A 21,158-nucleotide genomic window follows, 5' to 3' on the forward strand; every position below is an offset into this window, starting at 1 on the left:
CAGCTCAGATGTATCTATGCTTAACCCTTTTTAAAAAATGTTTTGTCGTTTTTTGTTTTTTTTAATTTTGGTAAAAACAGGGTCTTATTCAGTTGCCCAGCCTGGCTTTGAACTTGTGGTCCTACTATTTCAAGTAGCTGGAACCTATAAGCCACCAGGCCTGGTTTATGGATTGCTTTCTTATGAAGAAATAATTCCCCCCTATTATTTTGCTTTCTTTGTCCTGTTTTGTGGTCCTTCTTGTCTATTGTTTATTGTTCTCTCACACTCAGTGATCACCATTGTGTCTTACATGGTATCTTTTTACTAAATGAACAAGGCCAATTAAATGGTTTAATTAGATCTCATCTGTCACTTCACTTTTTTTGTGACAGTCAGTCAGTCTGGAACTTGTTAGGTAGACCACGCTGGCCTTGAACTCACAGAGATCCACCTGGTTAAGCCTCTTGAGTGCTGAGATACAGTCAAATCCAGCTTGCCTTTATTTTATGATGGGAAATGGAAAGAACGAAAAAGGTTGGTGGGGAGGGAGTAGGCATCAGGCAGAAATATCAGAATTAGGGGTGCTTTGCAAATAGAGTGAGTGCCCTGAGGAAAAAGTCTACCTATGCAGCTGGATGCTTTCCTCTAGTTTAGCTTGGAGTTCCTGGAACTGGGAAAACAAGTCTCACAGAACAGATGGGTGTAATCACATGTGATCTACGTATCCTAAAGCATAACTAGAGCTTAGTAATTGTTGACTTGTATATAACTCACAATTCTGTAAGAAGAATCTTCTGTGTTGTATCTTTACTCCTCCAAGGGATATGAAGGCCTTCATTTTTCTGACCCTAGCAGGTCTTTGTTTCTCCCACTACTGCAGGCTTTCTTCAGTAACCACTTGTTAGCAGCAGTTGGAAGCTATACACATAGTTTAGGCTTAAGGGGCAAACCCCAAAGGAGTTCAGTTTCCATGAGGTGGTTACTTCCTTACCTTACTAGAGTCCATGATTCAGTGGCTAAAAGAGTATAGAACCTGTAAGCCAGCCCCAATTAAATGTTGTTGTCTTTATAAGAGTTGCCCTGGTCATGGTATCTGTTCATAGCAGTAAAACCCTAAGATACATGGCTTAGTTTGTTATGTTCTTGTAGGAGGAACCATAGCTGCTTGCTTTTATACTTTGTTTGCTGAGGTAGAACATTTCAGATGAGAGAAGGCTACAATATACAGGCTTGTGTTGTCACTTACTGAATTTTCAAGCTTTCTAAACCATTCCTACCATCTGTTTTTGCTAAGTTCAATAAAATTTTCACTCTGCAAATAAATGGGAGTTAAGTAAAGCTAAAATACAGAGAGAATCAATCAAGGGTAGAATGAATTTGCTTCAGTTGAGCAGGGACTGCAAAGAGTTGACTTGGGAGTGCTTTTTTTTTTTTATTAAAAGTCATAGAGAATTACTTAACACTATAAATTGTACATATGTGCCTTAAAAAATCTAATTACAGGGCAAATTTAAGCCTGTGAATACTTAATAAATCTGAAAGGTTATTTTCTTTTTGAAAATTTCTTAGATTGTATTAATGTACAGAGAGGACTGCAAATCTACCTGCTTCTCCTACCCCCAAAAATCCTTAAAATGCCATCAAAAGAATATAAGTAGAAGGCAAATCTGATAACAAGAAAAGGTAGCTAAAATAAGATTAATGCCAGACAAAATAACGGTCAAGCTGCACAGCCTTAGGTAAGAGGTGTTTTATGTTAAGAGATACCATTCCCTAAGATGCATTATTACTCTTTATATAGCTACTAAGATATGTATATATGACTAAAACTGTTAAAATATAAGACATAAAACAACTGTAGATAAAGAAAAGCAGGATTCAAATTACAGAATAAAGAATTAATGAACTCCAATTGTGTAATCATAAATAGCATTCTTTCAGAATACTTCTGGATTTTCCAGGAAGTTTACCATTCAGAGATCTACAAAGAATACTCTGATTAGAAATTAACAATAACCAATAAATAAATAAATAAATAAATGCCAGATAAATGTGTTTACTTGGAAATTTTATATTTTCTCAATAATCCTTTTCTTAAGGGAAATGTAGTTACAGAAGTCTAGAAATGAATGTGTCCCCTCCATAGCAAAGCTGGTAGTTCTGATAAAGTAATGCCTAAAGGAAGATTGGAAGGCAAGAAGTTCGAAGATCAGGCTGCAGATAGAACATTTTGGTAAATGCAAAGAAAATAGAAGTGCAGGAAAAAAGAGATTTGATCATAAGCTAATAAATTGTTTTTTGTTAAACATTAAAATAGATATTTGGTAAATTTTAAAAAAGATTTAAAAAGGATAGAAAGGAGAATGGAATAGATAGATAGATAGATAGATAGATAGATAGATAGATAGATAGATAGATAAAAAAGTTAATTTATGTTTATTTTATGTGCATTGGTGTTTTGCCTGTATGTATGTCTGTATGTGAGGATGTCAGATCTTGGAGTCACATACAGTTCTGAGTCGCCATATAAGTTTTGGGAATTGAACCCAGGTCCTCTGCAAGAGTAGTCAGTGCTCTTAACCATTGGGCAATCTTTCTAGTCCCCAATATATTTTAACTTTAGTTCTTTCTAAGGTCAGTGCATTTTATTTATTTATTTTAAACTTTATTGATTCTTTGTAAGTAGATGTACTCCAGTCCCACTCATTTCCCTGTCCCCTAATCTGCCCTTCACTCTTGCAATTTACCGCCCCAAATAAAACACACACACACACACACACACACACGGACACACACACACGGACACACACACACGGACACACGGACACACATACACACCACCACTACCACCACCACCACCACCACCACCACCACCACCACCACCACCACCACCACCACCACCAAAAAACAACAACAAACAAGGTATAGAAAACATCTCACCTTGGAAGCTGTAGTGTTTAGGTGGATCCCACAGTGTACCCCTCTGTCCACATATCTTCACTTACAAATGTCCATTGTTATGAATCATTGGTCTGGTTTGATATCTCTGGCTTCTATAATACCATCAATATTGGGTCCTCATTGGAACTCCTCCCTGTTATCTTATTGTTCTGTGTCATAGCTCTCGAGGCTTTGGAACTTATTCCAACCATTTGCAGATGATATAAATTTTAGGGTGGCCTATTTCAGAACCCTAGATCTGGGCCTGAGTGGTAGCTAAGTTGGTCAGCCCAATGGCTCTCCCTTATTCACACTACCAGGGCAAGCTCTCCAGCACCACTCCAGGGAAGCCACCCCAATGCTGCCATCAGCAGGAGGCAGGGTCAGTTCTCTTGCGCTTATGCCCTTAGGGCCAACTCACCCCCACCCAAGCTTCTAGAGCCAGCTCCACTGTGCTACCCAGTCCAGCTGTGGGGCCCATTCTCTCAAGGACTGCAGCCTGTGAACTGGATTCTCACCCTCTGGGAAAGCTTACCTGTACCCTCTCCCTCAGGGCCAGCTCTCCTGTGATGCCAAGACAAAGTGCAGGGCTCTCTTAAGTGCTGTGGCCAGTTAGGGGCAAGGCCAGCTCACCTCTCTCATGACCTCAGGGTCAGTTCTTCCAATTGTCACAGGTGGTGAGGGGTAAAAGGAGGGAGGGCATCATCTTTACCCCATGCAACCTCAGGACAGACAGATGAGTGGGGGCCAACCCTCCTGAGCTCTCACCCTTGGGGGCTGACTTACCTGTGCCCCCTGGACTAGGGCCAGCCTTACTGTGCTGCCTAGGTGAGGTACAGGGAAGTTGGTGCATTCTAAATCAGTGTGATTTATCTTTCTGTATACAGACTGCTGCCCCCCACCCCCATGATTTTAGAAGTTTCTTGTTTTACCTTTCCCATTGAAATATATGATGAGCTGCCATGCTCCTGTATGAAATGCTAGGAACAGAACCCTGAGCTGCTTTTATGCTAAGCTTTATCCACTGAGATATATCCTTAACCCTTTCAAGTTTGTTTTATTATGAAATTTGCTAATAGCTTTTAAAAAAATGAATGTGGTTTTATCTGGGTTTTTTTGTTTGTGTATATTGTCTAAACTGTCATCTCTCCCAAGTGGTTTTCCTTTCTTTAACTTTCTTCATATTCAGTATGGGCATCTTTTTTCAGAGCTTTTTCTTCTCTATACACTCTCTGCACTTTGCATGGCATTAACCAATGGTGTGTTTAGTTCTCCATGTGGTAAACTAGAAGGCAAGAGCCTTACTCTCCACATCCTCTGAGCATTGTTTTCTCTCTGCATGGGTTACACATGCTAGCCCAGGTGTTATTTCCTAAGTCAAAGACAGTTCTGGAAGGTGGCTACTACTTCCATATTCAACCTCAGTTATCTCTTACGCCTCAGGCCCGTAGTCCAGGATGGTACATTACATCCCCACACAGCTAAGGCATGATGTCCCTGCAGCTGTTCTTGTTTCCCAGAGAGAAAACATGGAGCCCTTCATCTTATGCATCAGTGTTCAGTCAGAACACTTTAGGTTTTGTCTTTTTTTTTTTTCTAAAATAAGTATGAATTTGTTGATGTAGCTCTTAGGACTTTACCATTTTGTCATCTGTAAAATAACAGACTAGAATCAGCATAAACCTTTCATAGCCAACAAGTTCTAGTATGAACTTATCAGTCGTGAGTGTTTTATATAAAGGTATTCCTAGCACCTATTGTGAATTTGGGTTGTAAGTGAAGCTATATTACCTGTAGATACCCTCTGTGCTTCCACAGTGAAGGTCTTTTGCCAGCTTGGTTCAGATGTTACTAAAAAATACCACAAACGACAAGATAATAGCTCTTGTGAATGCCCACTGTTTTTGGGCCTACAGTTTATATTGTGCTCTGTGTCAGTATTGCCTCTTAGAGCTATATAAAGATTAGCTGATTATTTGTGTAATTTCTAAAATGGGTTGCAGCATGAAGTAGTTGCTCTAAAGAATATTTTTGAATGATTGCTTAACAAATTTGGATTATTAAGTTCTTTGAGCATTGTGCTGATATTTAACATCCAACTCTACATTTAACTCTCAGACTTCTGTAATTAATACTGTTACATAGCATAAGTCGAAAAATTTAGGCTCAAAATAAAGTGACTTTTTTAGATTTACTTTGGGGCTGTCTAGTAGAGGTAGGATTCAGTTAAGTCTTTTGTTTCTGATTTCTGTATGCTCAACAATTATGTTCTTATAATGCCAGCTAATCAAATTGAAATCTGCCCAGTAAAGTGTTTGGGAGAAAATAAGAAATTTATACATTGTTTTATCACTCACCACAGAAACAGAACTTTCCTGTTTCTTCTTGGGCTCTGATGCCATGCTGGCTACACCAGCCTGCTTCATGCATACCCAGACTCAGAAGTGTAGAACAAAACTAATGAAAACTTGGCAGAACTGTAATTATGCCACATGGAGCTTTACTTCCTGTTCTCTTCCTGCAGTAATAACATTATTTTAACATGATTGTTTCCTGTCCTTAAACATGCTGGTAAAATCACTCTTCTGTGCCTGTGTCATACTTGAAGTTCTCACTGCATTGTCATCCATGCAGGTTTCTCAGTCATAATTATGGGTGGACATGTATGTGTGTACATTTTTCTCATCTCCTTAGACTAAATTCTACAGGATGGCCTGGATGAAAAGATAACTGTTTAAAGGGTCTGTGTGGGGTGTGTGTGTCTGTGTGTGTGTGTGTGTGCAAATTACTTTCCAGAGTGAACAAAAGTTTGAAATTGGAATGAAGTAACTACTTTCTACAGAGAATAAGCTGGTATAGAGATATAAAGGAAATATAGAAAAAAGGGTGGAACATAGAGAAGCCTCTTATTTTTTTTCAGCATCATTAGGTAGGTACAAATACATCTTTCAAATTGTATGTGTTAAAGTTTTCTTCTATTCATCTTCTAGTCACCCAGTCCTTTCCTTGGAAGCTGATGTTACTTATTTCATCCTTTAAATTTATTAGTGTGTGTGTGTGATGGGGGGTATGCCACTGGTAGAAAGTTGTCTGTTGAGTGAGGGGTTTATCTCCATGGCCAGAGTAACTTTCTGTTTCTACTTTAACTTTTTGATTCTGTAAGTTTATATTCAAGTGACACTAATATGTTGTCATTAATACAGTTCATTCTTTGAGAGCTGTTGTCAAATTTCCCAAACCTGATAAGTAGAACTTTATCTGGTACTAGTATAATTTATCTCCTTTTGAACTTAAAGGAAGACCGTACTCCCTTCTATTGTCTCCTCTTGTAATTGAATAGCCTGTTCTTAGTGCCCCTTTCTCTATTACTAATTAATACTGTGTTAGCTAATTTCATGGAGCCTTAAAGAAAATAAGTCTTATGGAAAAACAAATGGCTGAGAATTCTGTAATGAGATGTGATTTAAAATGATAAATAATGCTTAAATTATTTGAAAGTAGTAGAAGTAAATGGTAATTTTCTAGAATAAAAAGCTAGATTTTTATTCTAAAACTACATTTGGAGGTAAAATATTTTATAGACCAGAGATTTTTTATTTCACATTATATGACTGCATTTTACCAAGCTTCCTGTTGCCATTCTTGCTGCAGGGTCACCCTAAGGAGGTTGATTTGAAGAAGATTTAGTACCTTAAAGAATAGCCCAGATGGGGCTGGAGAGATGGCTTAATGGTTAAGAGCATTGGCTGTTTTCCAGAGGTCATGAGTTCAATTCCCAGCAACCACATGGTGGCTCACAACCATCTGTAATTGGATCAAATGCCCTCTTCTGGTGTGTCAGCAACAGCATACAAACAAACAAACAAACCTTTTTTAAAAAGAAAAAAGAAAAAAGAAAAGAAAGAGGAAAAAAAAAAACAGCCTTTAATCCCAGTGCCAGCCAGGGCTACATGGCAAGACCCTGTTTCAAACAAACTCAAGGCAATAACCTCGTCAGCCCTGCAGTTTCAGCTGTACTAATAGCAATATATATATATATATATATATATATATATATATTTTTTTTTTTTTTGGTTCTTTTTTTTGGAGCTGGGGACCGAACCCAGGGCCTCGTGCTTCCTAGGTAAGCGCTCTACCACTGAGCTAAATCCCCAGCCCCAGCAGTATATTGAAAGGAAGAAGAGACTCTTCCTGGGTTGCTGTACTCAGAAGTAGATGAAGGGGGAGGGAGAAAGGGCGGGAAAGGTTTGCTGAAAGTGGGGAGATGGTGTTGGAAATGGTGAGGGGAAAGTAGATGGCTCAGAAGAATTGGAGTAGGGGAACAGGTAGACAGAGGGGCTGACTTGAATGCCTCAAAGGATTTGTCAGGTGTGCATAGGATTTATCACCTTCACATTAAAGAAAGATGCCCAAGAGTCTGCTCTCTTTTTATTTGAGTCACTTCATTTGACATGCTAGGAGTTTGGTATCTGATAATCTTTCACATCACATGGAGGTCTGAAAACTCTGACTTACTCTAGAATATTTGAAAATTTCACTGGAAGTAATTATATTCCTGATATCAGTCAGTGTGTGTGTGTGTGTGTGTGTGTGTGTGTGTGTGTGTGTGTGTACATAGTATTTTTCTTTTAGTGTGATATTAAAGTGAAATCTATGTACAGACATTTTTAATAACCACCAGGATTGGTGATTTAATGAACAGTACCACCTGTGGTCATCCCTATAAGCAAGGGTGCAGTGAAAACAGAGGACCATTGCTCTATGGGTAGAAAGAAAGGTTTATTTGGGAAATTAGAAACTTCTATGGCTATCTCTCTTGGGAGCTGCTGGAACAGCCTGAAATTAAGAGTAGTGGTGAGGTTTGCAGGCCAGAAGAGCCTAGGAGCTATCCTGGAGACTTGGTTTGTATTAGGTATGTGTTAATAAGCAGGTTGTTGGCTGTGGGGCAGATAAAGGAAATAATGGTTCTTCCTAACAAACAGATCCGCTTGACAAGTTGCTAAGGAATTCTGATAAACTTTTGTTTATATTTTAGTAATTCTTCTGTTTCAGTCTGAGTGCACCCTGAGCTGTCAATTATGACATTGTCAGTGACACTGCCATTTTGCCAGACCCATTTAGTTGGAATATCCATTCTATCTTTTCTGTCCAAGAGGTTAGACTATGATGGTGTGTGTCCTGTTCCCTCCTCCATTGTTGTTTTTGTAACTTTGATTAAGAAGTATATCTAGATTTCAGAATGTTGAAAGTTCAAGGAAATACACTTCTCAGAATTAAACCTTTATATAATCCCAGAGATTGGGGAATAGAAACCAAGTTGGAAAGTATAGTAGGAAGGTACTAAACATTAAGGATTAAGGAAAGCTGTCCAGTTGAGCCACAATTGAGTTTTTCATGTGTATGTGTCTGTGCGTGCACATGCCAGAGGTCAGTATTGGGTATCCTCTTCAATTGTTTTTCACCTTTATTTTTGAGACAGGGTTTCTCATTGAACTTGAAGTGCACCAATTTGGGAACACTGACTGGCCTATAAGTTCCAGAGATTTTCATGCTCCTCCTCCTCAAGTGTTAGGATTGTAGGCATGTGCCATCATACCAGGCTTTTACATGAGTACTGGAAGTCATTCTTGTTCATGATGATTATCCAGAGGGGATTCATATCTATCTGTATAACCTGAATAGAATAATTGCTGTTAATCATTATGAATCTCTTAACTTGATTTCTTTATAAATGACAGAACCGAATCTTTGAGTTTTATAAAGTTGTATCAATCTAGGATTCTTAAGTATAAATTTAAGCACATCATTTGGAAAATATATTTTGTTGTTTTGATAAATGGAGTTGCTCTTAACATGTTTTTATTCATATATATCTGTATATTTATATAATTAGTTTAATATGTGTTATCCTACAGTGTCTGACTTGATATTACTGAGATGAGCTAGTTTGGAAATGGGATTATTTTGATTTTTTTTTTTTTTGGTTCTTTTTTTCGGAGCTGGGGACCGAACCCCGGGCCTTGCGCTTCCTCATTATGGTTATTCTTGAACCATTTTTGAGTTTGATTATCTTAGAGTATTTGGGATTCAACAACTAAAGATGAACTCCTGCCACTGAGGAAAACCCATTAGTATGCCTATCCCATCTTTACTGGTACAGCACATTATATACATCCTCCAAGTTCTGACTTGCATATCTTGTAAAGCTTTTCTTCCTATCTTTTCTATTTTATGGTATACCTCAAAGTCTCAGTAGAACAGTTCAATCTAGAGGAGTAGACAGCAAAATAAATAAATAAATAAATAAATAAATAAATATCAAAACAGAAGTTAATGAAATGAGGATTAAATGAGCACTGCATATAGTCAGTTGAAGAGCTGGGTTTTTTGTTTGTTTTTAATTAATTATTTTATTTATTTACATTCCAGCCATTGCTCCCTGCCCGAAGAGCTGGTTTTTAAATAAAAATAAAAATTGATAAACTTGTAGCCAAACTCAATAAAAGAAGTGATCCAAATTAATAAGAGATGTAAGAGGGAGTATTATCCAGTGAAATCCAGAGGCTTTCTAGGGGATACTTTTGAAAAATATATGCTCTAAAAATCTAGAAGAAATGGATATATGTTCATTGACATAGTGCCTTCAAAATTAAAAGGATATAAACAACTTAAGAGACCCATAATAAGCAACAAGATCAAAGTAACACTAAAGTCTCAACAAAGAAGCCCAAGACTAGAAAGTCACAATCAGATTCTAGCAAACCTCTAAAGAAGAACTAATACCAGTGCTTCTCAAACTTTTCCATAAGACAGAAATGGAAGGAATCTTACCACACCCATTCTTTGATAGATTTTTCTGATGGATATATGAAAAAAACTTGGATAAATTCTTAGAGACCCAAATTAAGACTACATTAAGATTGTATACCATGAGTAAGTTGACTTTTTTCCAGGATTACAATATTGGTTTAGCCTATGGAAATCTGTAAATATAATACATAAATATGAGAACAAAAATCACATGATCTTCTCAATAGATACAGCAAAGGCCTTCTGCAGACTTCAGTATCCCTTCATGACAGTAGCCTTGAAGAAACTGTAATTAAGTGCATACCAGAATATAACAAAGGCTATATAATACATCTATATATATAGGCATATCCTCTAAAATCAGGAGCAAGACAAGAGTGTCTACTCTCTCTGCTAGAGCAATATAAAGGGAAATAAGTAGGAAAAGAGGTGGAACTAACTTATTTCATACCATATGATCTTTTATTTTAAAATATCCTTCCAGGCTTCATTAAGTAACTTAGACCAGATAAACACTTAACCAAGCAACAGGATGCAAAATTAACATACAAAAACAAGACTGTCTTTTCTACATATCTATAACAAACATGCTGAGAAAGAAATCCAGCAAGAAGTTCCATTCATAATAGCGTTAACAAACAAAAACCACACAAGAGTAAGCCTAACTAGTGAGGTTAACGATCCAGAATAAACAAAAGGAGAAAGACATCCCACACTAACCGATTAACAGTATTAATATTGTGAAAATGGCAATTTTACCAAAAGTGATGTACAATTTCAGAACAATCTCCATCAAGTGATAGTCCTTCAATGGCATGTTATTTTCTAAAGCTATAACCATTTCTTAAGTTTTTCATATAGAACTACAGAAGACTCCCAAATAGCAAAAGCAGTCCTTAGCAGAAAGAGTAGTGCTGGAGAGTCAATGTCAGCTGTAAAATACTGCATAGCCATAATAGAAGCTGTATAGTACTGACACAGGATCATGGGATGAGACCCTGGAGTAGAATAAGTGGACACAGATGTAAATATACATAGTAACATTTGTGAACAAAGGTTTACAAATGAAAAAACTTTAACAAATGACATCTATAAAGTCAGTTCAGACTAGAGATTGTAACTCCTGAAACTGTTGGAGGAAAACCAGTAAAACACTTCAAGATACAGATTGTATTAGGTACATTTCTCTTGCTATAGTAAAATATCTGTACAGAAACAAGGAAGAAAGGTTTTAATTTGGCTCCCTAGCTTGAGAGTGTAGTTTATCATGTCAGGGAAGTCATGGCACCTCAGGAGCTTGAGGCAGTTGGCCAAGTTGTACTAGAGTCAAGTTAAGAGTGATGAATGCCTGTGTTCAGTTGCAGTTTGGGACCCCATGTGCCATTCACAGTTAGGCTAGGTGTTCCTACCTTATTAGCATGTATAGGTAGTCCTTTTCAGACATTTACAGATAATCCCTCACAGGCATGCCCAGAGGCTTGTCTCATAGGAGACACTAGATCCTGTCAAGTTGACAGTCAGTATTAACCATCATATACACACACATAGTCAGGAACTTTCTGTGATAGATTCATGCACAGGAAGTAATACAAGAATTAATAAGTGGGAATACATGAAATTAAAAGCTTCTGTACAGCAAAGGCTACAATCAGCAGAGCAGACAGAGCCTACAAAATGGGGAGTGGGGGGTACTATGTATCAAACAGTAGTCTGATATTTAAAATATACAAAGAGCTTCAAAAATTGAACCCCCCCCCAAATCACCTAACTAATAGGCAGGCAACAGATAGTTGTCAAAAGAAAATATACAAGAGGCCAATAAATACTTAAGACAATACTCAACGTTTTTAGCTATATGATATAGGAAATGCACATTGGAACTGCTTTTTGAGATTCTGTCTCACCCCAGTCAGAACTGCTACCATCAGGAAACCAAATAACAATAAATGGTGGCAAGAATGTGAAGAAATGGAAACCCTTCTCATTCAGTGCTTTTCAAGTGTAGATTAGTGTAACCACTATGGGAGTCAGTGTGTAAGTTCCTCAAACAAACACAAACTCAAAAAACAACAACAACAACAACAACAACAACAACAACAACAACAACAACAAAACATGAAAATAGAACTTCTGCATGATCCAGCCATACTGTCCCTGGGTAAATGTACAAAGGACTTTGTATTTTAGCACAGATGTCCTGGTATATCCTTCAGAGAAAGTCACGACTGGTTTAGCAGACAAGGATTAATTTCCTCAGTCAAATGTGGAAAAAGGCAATATTTTAGGAGATGAAGATGGGAGTATGTCTTCTGCTGAGGGTCGAGAGACTGCTTCCTCAGGTGAGTTAAGTTCAGCTTGAATAGGGTCCTTCCATACATTCCCATCCTATTTTCTACCAATTAATGCACTTTAATTGTTGATGTCCTCTGAGTCTGGGGCTTGAATTTTCTCTGTAATTTAGCCAACATTTCAGTTTGATTTTCTGCAACTTGAGCTCTGTGGCTGCTAGAGAAAAGATTCTCTTCCAGGATACACTTAGAAACATTTAGATTGTTTATGCACATCTGGAACACATGAATTTTATCAGAGTCCATTGCTATCTTTCACTGTATTCTGATATGCTAGAAGCTGGTTAGTTTTATCAAGGGGCTCATTCTTTTTTTTGCCAATTTAATCAAGAGATCCTAGGAACAACCATCCAACATCATAATTTTCCTTATTTTTCCACAGTTTGTCAAAAATTTTATATAGAGTCACCAAATCTGTTACCTCTCACAATTGGTGAATCAGGATAATCAAGTTTAAGTTTGTAAACTAGTTCATACCATGGGTTTTCAATACTCTCTGAACTCCAGGAGAGCTTCAGTGACTTGTGTTGGGTCATTGAAATTAAGTATCTGAGCCTATTTCAGATACTTAAAATATTCATTCTTAATACTTCTGTTCCTTTAGAATCCCACTTCTGGTACCAGTTTTTGTCTTAGGTAGGGTTACTATTGCTGTGATAAAACACTACAACCAAAAGCAAGTTGCAGGGGGTGGGGCACGTGCAAGAATTCTGTGCTTTTAAATCGCTGTTCATTCAAGTAAGTCAGACAGGAACTCAAAATAGGTCAGGAAGCTGGAGGCAAGAGCTAATGTGGAGATTGTGGAGGAGTGCTACTTACCGGCTTGCTCAGCTTGCTTGCTTCTAGAAGTTAGAACCACCAGCCCAGGGGTGCCCCACCCACAATGGGCTAAGCCTTCCCACATCAATCATTGTGGGAATCAGTGCCTTATAGAGGCTTTTTCTCAGTTGAGGCTCTCTTCTCTATGGCTCTAGCTTGTGTCAACGTAAAAGTTGACATAAAACTAGGCAGGATAGTAGAGATACTTGTGTAGGCATAATGTTATTGTATACTGTGTAAAATTATTTTTGTATTATTCAAATGCTGGTTTCTCTGCTACCATATCTTGTCACAATCTGGACATGGCATTGTAATGCTTATTCTAAGAATCTCCTATTTCAATTTTGTATAAACATTGCTCTCCATTTATTCTCTGACTTGTCAATAAAATCAGCCAATAGTTGCACAATTGGTCTGGGCTTTTACAACCAGGTAAAGGGGTCCGGGAGTGTTAAGAAGAGGGGGGACTTGCTACTACGAAGAAGTCTAGAGAGATACTATGGAAAACCACCTAAAACCCAGAACCAGACCAATACTAAAGTGGAAGTGTCTCAGGGATTTTAGCTGGAAGGTAACTAGATGAGTTTAGAGGATTAGAATATATCAATGACTGACAGGTTATTGTGTGGTAAAGCTAATTAAATAAATCTTATAATGTGTCATTCATTTGAGAGCTAGTTAGGGATAAAGAAAAACTGCTACTTTTAAAAAATGCATTTACATACTTGAACACTCATGTTTATAGCTGCACTGTTCATAACAGCCAGGGAATGTAACCCACTTAGATGTCCATCAGCAGATAAATGCACAAAACATAGTCCATGTGTAGCGTGGGTTTTATCAGCAGTATCTGTTTAGGATATGGATAGAACTGTAAATCATGTTAAATGAGTAAGCTAGACATGGAATGGCAGGTGCTTTTTCCTCTCATGTCAGACCTGGAGTTAACTGTGTGTGTGTGATAGATCTAGAACAGAAACTGTCGGGATGCGAAGGATCTTACTTGAGAATGTAATGAAATACATAAGACATAAAAAGAGACTATTTGTAAAGGGAAAGGTGATGAGAGGATGGGGCAAATTGCAGTATGTGTAATGATACGTATGTTTGAAAATGTAGTAACATCCATTACTTTGTATACTAATTTAAAGTATTTAAAGGTTGAAACTAAGACCTAGTCTAATTCAAAAAATTTTAATTACATTTTTATTTAGGATGTGGTACTTAAAAGAAAAAATGTACCTCTGCCCATGTGTGTAAGTCAGAGGACAACTTAAGTCAGTTTTTTCTTTCTACCATTTGGGTTCTGGTGATCAAACTCAGGTCCCCAGGCTTGGTGGAAAGTGGCAAAAAGCCATTGAGTATTTTGCCAGTCCCAACTTTTATTTAAAAAAATTATTTGTGTGTACTGTGGGGGTGTATAAGTACATGTGTATCACTGTGTGTGAGTAGAGGTGAAAGGACAATTTTGGGAGTTGCCAGGCCAAAGCCCTGTTTTAATAAAAGAGAAGAGAGGGGAGGCTGGAGAGATGGCTCACTGGTTAAGAACACGTGCTGTTCCTTCAGAGACTGAGTCCTCCTCCCAGTGCCCATGTCAGGTGTGTACACACACAGACATTGAAACATACACAGGAAGGAAAAAAACAAAACTCAAAAGGGGAATGAGACAGCTTGGATCTATGCAATAACAAAGTTGGTTATAATCTTAGGGGGAGGTAAAGTGCTAGGTTTTGAACCCAAGGTCTTGCACATGCTACACAACTGCATTACCACTGACTACATCCCTAACCCTTGATTTTTCTTTTCTTGAAGACACAGTCTTACTGTGTATGTAACTCAGGCTCCTTTGGAATTTTGGATCCTCCTGCCTCTGCGTTCTAAGCACTAGAATTACAAATATGCACTACCACACTTAGCTTACAGACTTCAACTTGTAAGAAATAAAAATTAAGACGTATTTCCATGAGAATTTGTTTCTGTTTTAATTTACATAAACTATTTTACTATGTAATATGTCTCGGTCAGGGTTTTTATTACTGAGACAAAACACTAAGGCCAAAATGCAAGTTGGGGAGTAAAGGGTTTATTCAGCTTACATTTCCAGATCACAATCCATCATTGGAGAAAGTTAGAACAGAAACTTAAGCAGGGCTAGAACCTGGAATCAGAGGCCTTGGAGGAGTGCTGCTTACTGGCTTGCTTCCCCTGGCTTGTTCTTAATGAACTGAGGACAACTAGCCCAGGGATGGCACTACCCACAATGGGCTAGGTGGGCACTCTCCCATTGATCACTAATTGAGAAAATGTCTTACAGCTTGATCTCATGGAGGCATTTCCTCAACTGAGGCGCCTTTCTCTGTGATGACTTTAGCTTGTGTCAAGTTGACACACAAAACCAGCCAGTACGTCATATAACAGCAGTCCTGTATTCAGTCATCTGATTTAGACTGGAAAAATGGAATTTTAAAATTCCCTCAAGAGATAAGGCCTTGCCTGGATAAGCATTGTGTTATATGATGTTTATATTATCCGGTGACCTTTCTTGTTGAAAGAGAAGCTCTTCAGCATTGGCTTTTTTAAAACGTCATCATATGTAGACCTCTTTGAAATGAAAGTGCAAAACATATTTTTCACACTGTTCTTTAAATTGTAGACATGAAACTAGAAAACATAAAACTTAATGTTTTGGGTTTATTTACAATTATAAATTAAGTCTGTAAATTAGCATCAAAGGAAACTACAAATAACAATACAAATTAATACAATTGTTTGGTGTGACAATTGATGTTTCTATTTTATTGTAGAAATAAGATGAACTTAGGTCTGATTCTATTTTTATTTCTGTTTCACGGTTCTAACTGCTATGATAATAAATACTGCAAGTGGCCGCTCTCATCAGTAATGTTCAAGAGAGGATTAATGACCTCAGGGCTTGTTGGGAAGTTCAGGATAGTGAGATCTCATACTTAACCAAAACACTTGCTAGCAAGCAGTCCTCAGATACCAGTTTTAAAGAGATGTTTTGTTTACTGGAAAATGTGGCTCACATTTAATAGTGTTCCAAATCAATTGTTGGAGGTTAGAACAAAAAGTGTGTTGAATATCACAGCCATATATACTGCTAGTGAACATTTGCAAGGTGTCCTACAAAGGATTTGTGTAAGGCTTGCATGGACTCAGGGCACTGGCTAATTCAACTCTACCAGGTTTACATTGTGCTGTGCTCCTGTGCTTTCCGTGTTACTTGTATGTTTTTATCTTATACATATTGTGAAGCTGTCTGTATGTAAACTGTGCCACAAGGACACTCGACCGGATGAGCTTTTCACGAAACTGTAGAAGCAGCAGTGATAGCTTTGTGATGCTTGTGGAGATAGATGATGGTTACTCAGGACCCAGTGTGTTTATCATTGTTGATAGATTATCTGTGGGATGAAAATGTGTGCATGACTCATAGACTGCATTTCTCTCCTTGATGTTCATGACCTCTTGTTTGGGCAACCATTTGGCAAATGTATTTTTCTGATACTATCTAGAGGTCCAGAGTAAAGCAAAGTAGTTAAACATGGCCCTTCCTAAAGTAAGGAGAGACACTAACAACAAACTATGTAGACAGATTTGCATTCATCGTCAAGGTACGCAGAGGTATATGGGAACAAATGAAACTAACCCCAGTAATCAGAAGGGGAGGGGCTAAGATCACTTGTGGAAAGGATCTTTGTCTGAATAGGATCTTGAAGAGGTGGAATTTGAGGCAGAGAGAGCTAAATCTCTTTGCCAAAATCAGCATCATACTTACCTCTTTTTAACAATGTTCTGTCTCTTTATTTTTCTTGAATTCCCTTCATACTTGGGTAGAGTTAAGTCAAGTGACTGAACTCTAGGAAGAAATAAATATTCTTTTAATTTACCATTATGATTTATGTGTAAGGAAGTGAACATAGTGGAGGTCAGAAGACAGCTTATGTAAGTTTTTGAGATTGAGGTCAGTCAGCAGGTTGCAGTGGCAAGTGCATATCATTTTTATAATGGTCAAATAAAACTGTGTCAGTCTGTTAAGGTAGTAGGCAAGTGTGCTGACTGCAGCAGAGACCTCTTCAAGCTTAAAAAGAACCTGTGTTCCTGAGTTAAGAGTCTAACCATCAAGTGAGTTCAGGGTCCCCAAACAACACACACACCCTCAGCTGTGATGATCTGGTAGAAGGACTCACAAAGGTGTGCGAAGGGAAAGAAGTCAGAGACGTAATTTGATGAACTCAGAATTGCCTCAGAGAGTACTTTTTTCCTAAAATCGTCTCAAGCAAGATGCTCCAGATAACAAACAGCTCACTTAGAGCTTGGGTGTTTCCTAAACCTAATGAAACCACCTTATGTCACTTAGAGAAGGGAAATCCTAGCCTGCTCTCATGGTTCCCTGTGGAGTGGGGTGGTGGTAGGGTTGGGTAGGCCTGTAATAACACTACACTTGGAGGACTACCTTGGCCACTTACAGAGTCTGTGTCTCAAGGTTTTGAAAATGCAAAAAGGCTCCAGGATATGTAGTTCAGTACTTTGTGGTACTGTGTTTGTCAAGCATAATAAGGCCAAAAATTCAAAAAGGTAGTTCCCTAAGTTAATAGAAAGATGCAATCTAGTTCATATATTTGATTTTTTAAACTTAATTTTTAAGATTTGCTTAATCTTTAAGCCTGGTAGATTGAATCATATGAACAGTAAAAATGCTTCAAGAAGCTCAACATTTATAATTTTGGAAATTCATCTTTTCCTAGATGAATTTCTGCCTGAATAAACTTTCTGCCTTTGATTCACTCTGGCACATCTTGAGATCCATTCCTTTTTGCCTTCCCCAAGGGGAAGGAACTCCAGGCCTTTGGTGGAGGCTGTTTCCCTTTGCCACTAAGAAGACTCAGGGCTGTTACAGTCATGGATACAAGGTACTACAGTGAAAAGATAGAGCTTAAGTTTGACAAAGCTGAAAGGTACCTGGTAGTTTGGCAGAGAACAGGGCAGTTTTCTAGATCTCTCTCAGTGGAGTAGGACCCTTCATTCTCTCAGCAGCGGCATGTACAAAGCACTGCTAACAAGTGAAACCCACTTGGGCCTTGGTAGGTGTCCAGGGTTTTACTGAGGATCAGTCACCAGCCATTATATTAGTTAGACTTTTCATGCTGTGACAAAGTATCTGACAGAAGCAAATTAAGGATTGTTATCCTTAGTCTTTAAGGAAGGGCTTAGTCAGAGTTTTAGAGGTTTCAGTTATCAAGTTGGGAAGGGCATGGCAGAACATCTTAAATGGGTCTCTTTGTGTGTCTCTGTGTGTCTCTGTTTCTCTGTCTCTGTCTCTGTCTCTGTCTCTGTCTCTCTCTCTCTCTCTCTCTCTCTCTCTCTCTCTCTCTCTCTCTCACACACACACACACACACACACACACACATCAAGATTCCTAGAATGTAGGATGGTAACACTCACATTCAGTGCCGGTCCCCCTTCCTCCACCCAAAACCTCCCCAGAAGTGCCTCAAAGGAGTGCTTTACAAACTTCCTAGGTAGTTTTCAACCTGATCAAGTTGATCTAGATTAGCTATCACAATCCAAAGATTTACAGTCTGCATAACAGCTAAGCTAAGTAAGAACTTAACTGCCTCCATTCTGACAAAAAATAATAGATCTTTTCTGTGAATCACATTGTTAGTACAAACTATCTGGTCAAATTGGGACTGTGTGACCCAAAGCCTTACACATAGAGGAACATTCTTAACAGAGCGCATATCCCAGAGGCTCAGCACTCACATCCAGTCAAGGACAGTTCTGAAGATACGCTATTCTTGTGAATATGCTGGGTGGGTTAGCTCAGCCTGCAAAGTAAACTTCCTTGCACTAGCCATTTAGGAAGATAGCTTTCTTCTGGGCTGCTGTCTGTCTCACTACTCTTTTTCTAGATATAATGAACCTTCCTGGTCTCATCATGTTTGGCCATTCCTCCTAACTGGTTTTTTCCTTTGCCAGTGAGTAATTGGATTACCTATTGTGTTGTTTATTCAGCAAGAACTTTTGAATACTCCCGATAGGCATAGAACCATATATGGTGGATTTCCAGGATGGATATGGGTCTCTGAATTCAAAAAGCTTCTATTTTCTTAGGGGAGAAAATAATAAAATCAGCATTTCTGGTAAGCTGTGTATACTTTTGGGGGAAGCACTTAACCCCATTAGAGAGTATGGGTATGTATGACAGAAGATGTTGGTGACAGCAGACACTTCCATAAAGAGGTCATTCCTAGAGTTGAGTCTTAAGATCTAATAGATACAGTGGGCATATAGCCATGTTCCATATGGCTAGAATATATAAATTGTTGCTGGAATAATCTTCCCTATACCAGTGGAAAGATACATGTCTTAGGGGTTGCACAGGATGAATAGAAAATCTGTGGCTCAATATGAATGTTTCTATTATTTCATTACCACAAATCCACTGAAATGGTGTTTCCAACCTGTAGTAAATTTGTGACACTATTTTCACACATTGCTCTGTAGAGGTGTGTGTGTGTGTGTGTGTGTGTGTGTGTGTGTGTGTGTGTGTGTTTGTGTAATTTAGTATTAGGAACAAGTATAACTTTACTGTATTTCAAATGGGAGGGCAGATGAAATTTTGTGGAAATTTTTTCTAGGAGGCAAATTTTGGTGGGTGGGGGAGGCTACGTCAAAATTTTACCAAATCACCCTGGCCTGTATATATGTGTAATTCTTGGACATTCTATGAATAATATGTTCATTATTTGAACAGTGCATAAATTGTTATAATAATTAAAACGTAGTAGTGGTGTGAACTTTTAAACTTAACCTTGGTACTCTTTTTTTCTAATAAAACCTTATTCTCTTTCTCTAGCATTACAGTGTTTCTGCCACCTCTGTACAAAGGACAATTTTACTTGTGAGACAGATGGTCTCTGCTTTGTCTCAGTCACCGAGACCACAGACAAAGTTATACACAATAGCATGTGTATAGCTGAAATCGACCTAATTCCCCGAGACAGGCCATTTGTTTGTGCACCATCTTCAAAAACAGGGGCAGTTACGTATTGCTGCAATCAGGATCACTGCAATAAAATAGAACTCCCAACTACAGGTAAGTTGTTGTATTAGCACCCTTCCTTCCTTCCTCCAAGATGCTAAAAGAAAAGCTTCTAGACTGCCTACAAATTTAGAACTGCAAGTGTTTACAGAAATTGGTAAGCCTGACTTGTTGAGGGTAGAGGCAGAGAGTTGCCTTGTATATTTATGAGTAGCCAGGAGCCTGACTCCTGGGTATGTGTTAGAGAAAGCAGTGCCCAGAGACTCTCAGTGAGATCTGCTATGCATGCAATGGTAGCCTCTTCAAAGTGAATTCTAGAATCTCATAGGGTAACATGTTGTTAGGGTTTTCCTTGCCTTGTTCTCAGAGTGAATTTCTCATTTCTCATTTCTCGTATGGTATACTTACATCTTAAGGCAACCCAATGAACAGCCTTTTAATGGGCAGAAATCGAGTGCACCAACCAGTCTAAATGTTTCCATTTTGTATTATGTTACACTATGATCTGTAAGTATAAATTAATATTTAATACTTTTTAAAAAAAGATCCTCTTTCAGAGGACCTAGGTTCAATTCCCAGCATTCATGTGGTGACTCCAGTTCGTGGGATCTAATGCCTACTTCTGACCTCAAGCACCAGTCATGGATATGGTGCACAAACATACATATAGGCAAAATATCCATACACATAAAATAATAATAAAGGGTTCTGGTATAGCTAGTAATTTAAAACTTAATGAATTAAATGGAAATTTTCCACTTTCTCTCCAAGTCCTGAATTCTTATTTTAATAGTCAAAGGAATATAAAATGGGAGAAAACCTATATTAATACTAGCAGATTTAATGGAAGAATGAATACTGCTTACAGGCCAAAACTGTGAGTAATTTCTGCAGAGTGTGTGTGTGTGTGTGTGTGTGTGTGTGTGTGTGTGTGTGTGTGTGTGCGCGTGTGCGTGTGCGTGTATGTGTGTGTGCGCGCGTGTGTGTGCGTGCGCGTGTGTGCATGTGTGCGTGTGTGTACACTCTCCTTTGGTTCCTGTGGGTTGAAGTCAGGTTCTCAGACTTGGTAATAGGCATCTTTTCCCACAAGCTGTTTTGCTGGTCCAGTAGAATTTTTATGGGGAAAAAGCCTCAGTGCATTTAAGACTGATTACCAAAAAAGGAGGAAAATGTTCAGATTTTCTACTTT

At 38.2% G+C, this 21,158-nt stretch overlaps 1 protein-coding gene across 2 annotated transcripts in view; it reads left to right on the forward strand.

The window, feature by feature from the left end:
* The window catches only part of Tgfbr1 (transforming growth factor, beta receptor 1), a 57,050-nt gene that overhangs the window by 11,821 nt on the left and 24,071 nt on the right, over nt 1–21,158 (forward strand). For both annotated transcript variants that reach the window (NM_001429656.1, NM_012775.3), the window contains 1 exon segment: nt 19,784–20,023. In NM_001429656.1, coding sequence (NP_001416585.1) covers nt 19,784–20,023 — 240 coding nt within the window.

The sequence above is a fragment of the Rattus norvegicus genome, chromosome 5, assembly GCF_021556685.1.
Source record: "Rattus norvegicus strain SHRSP/BbbUtx chromosome 5, alternate assembly SHRSP_T2T, whole genome shotgun sequence".
Taxonomy (NCBI): Eukaryota; Metazoa; Chordata; class Mammalia; order Rodentia; family Muridae; genus Rattus; species Rattus norvegicus.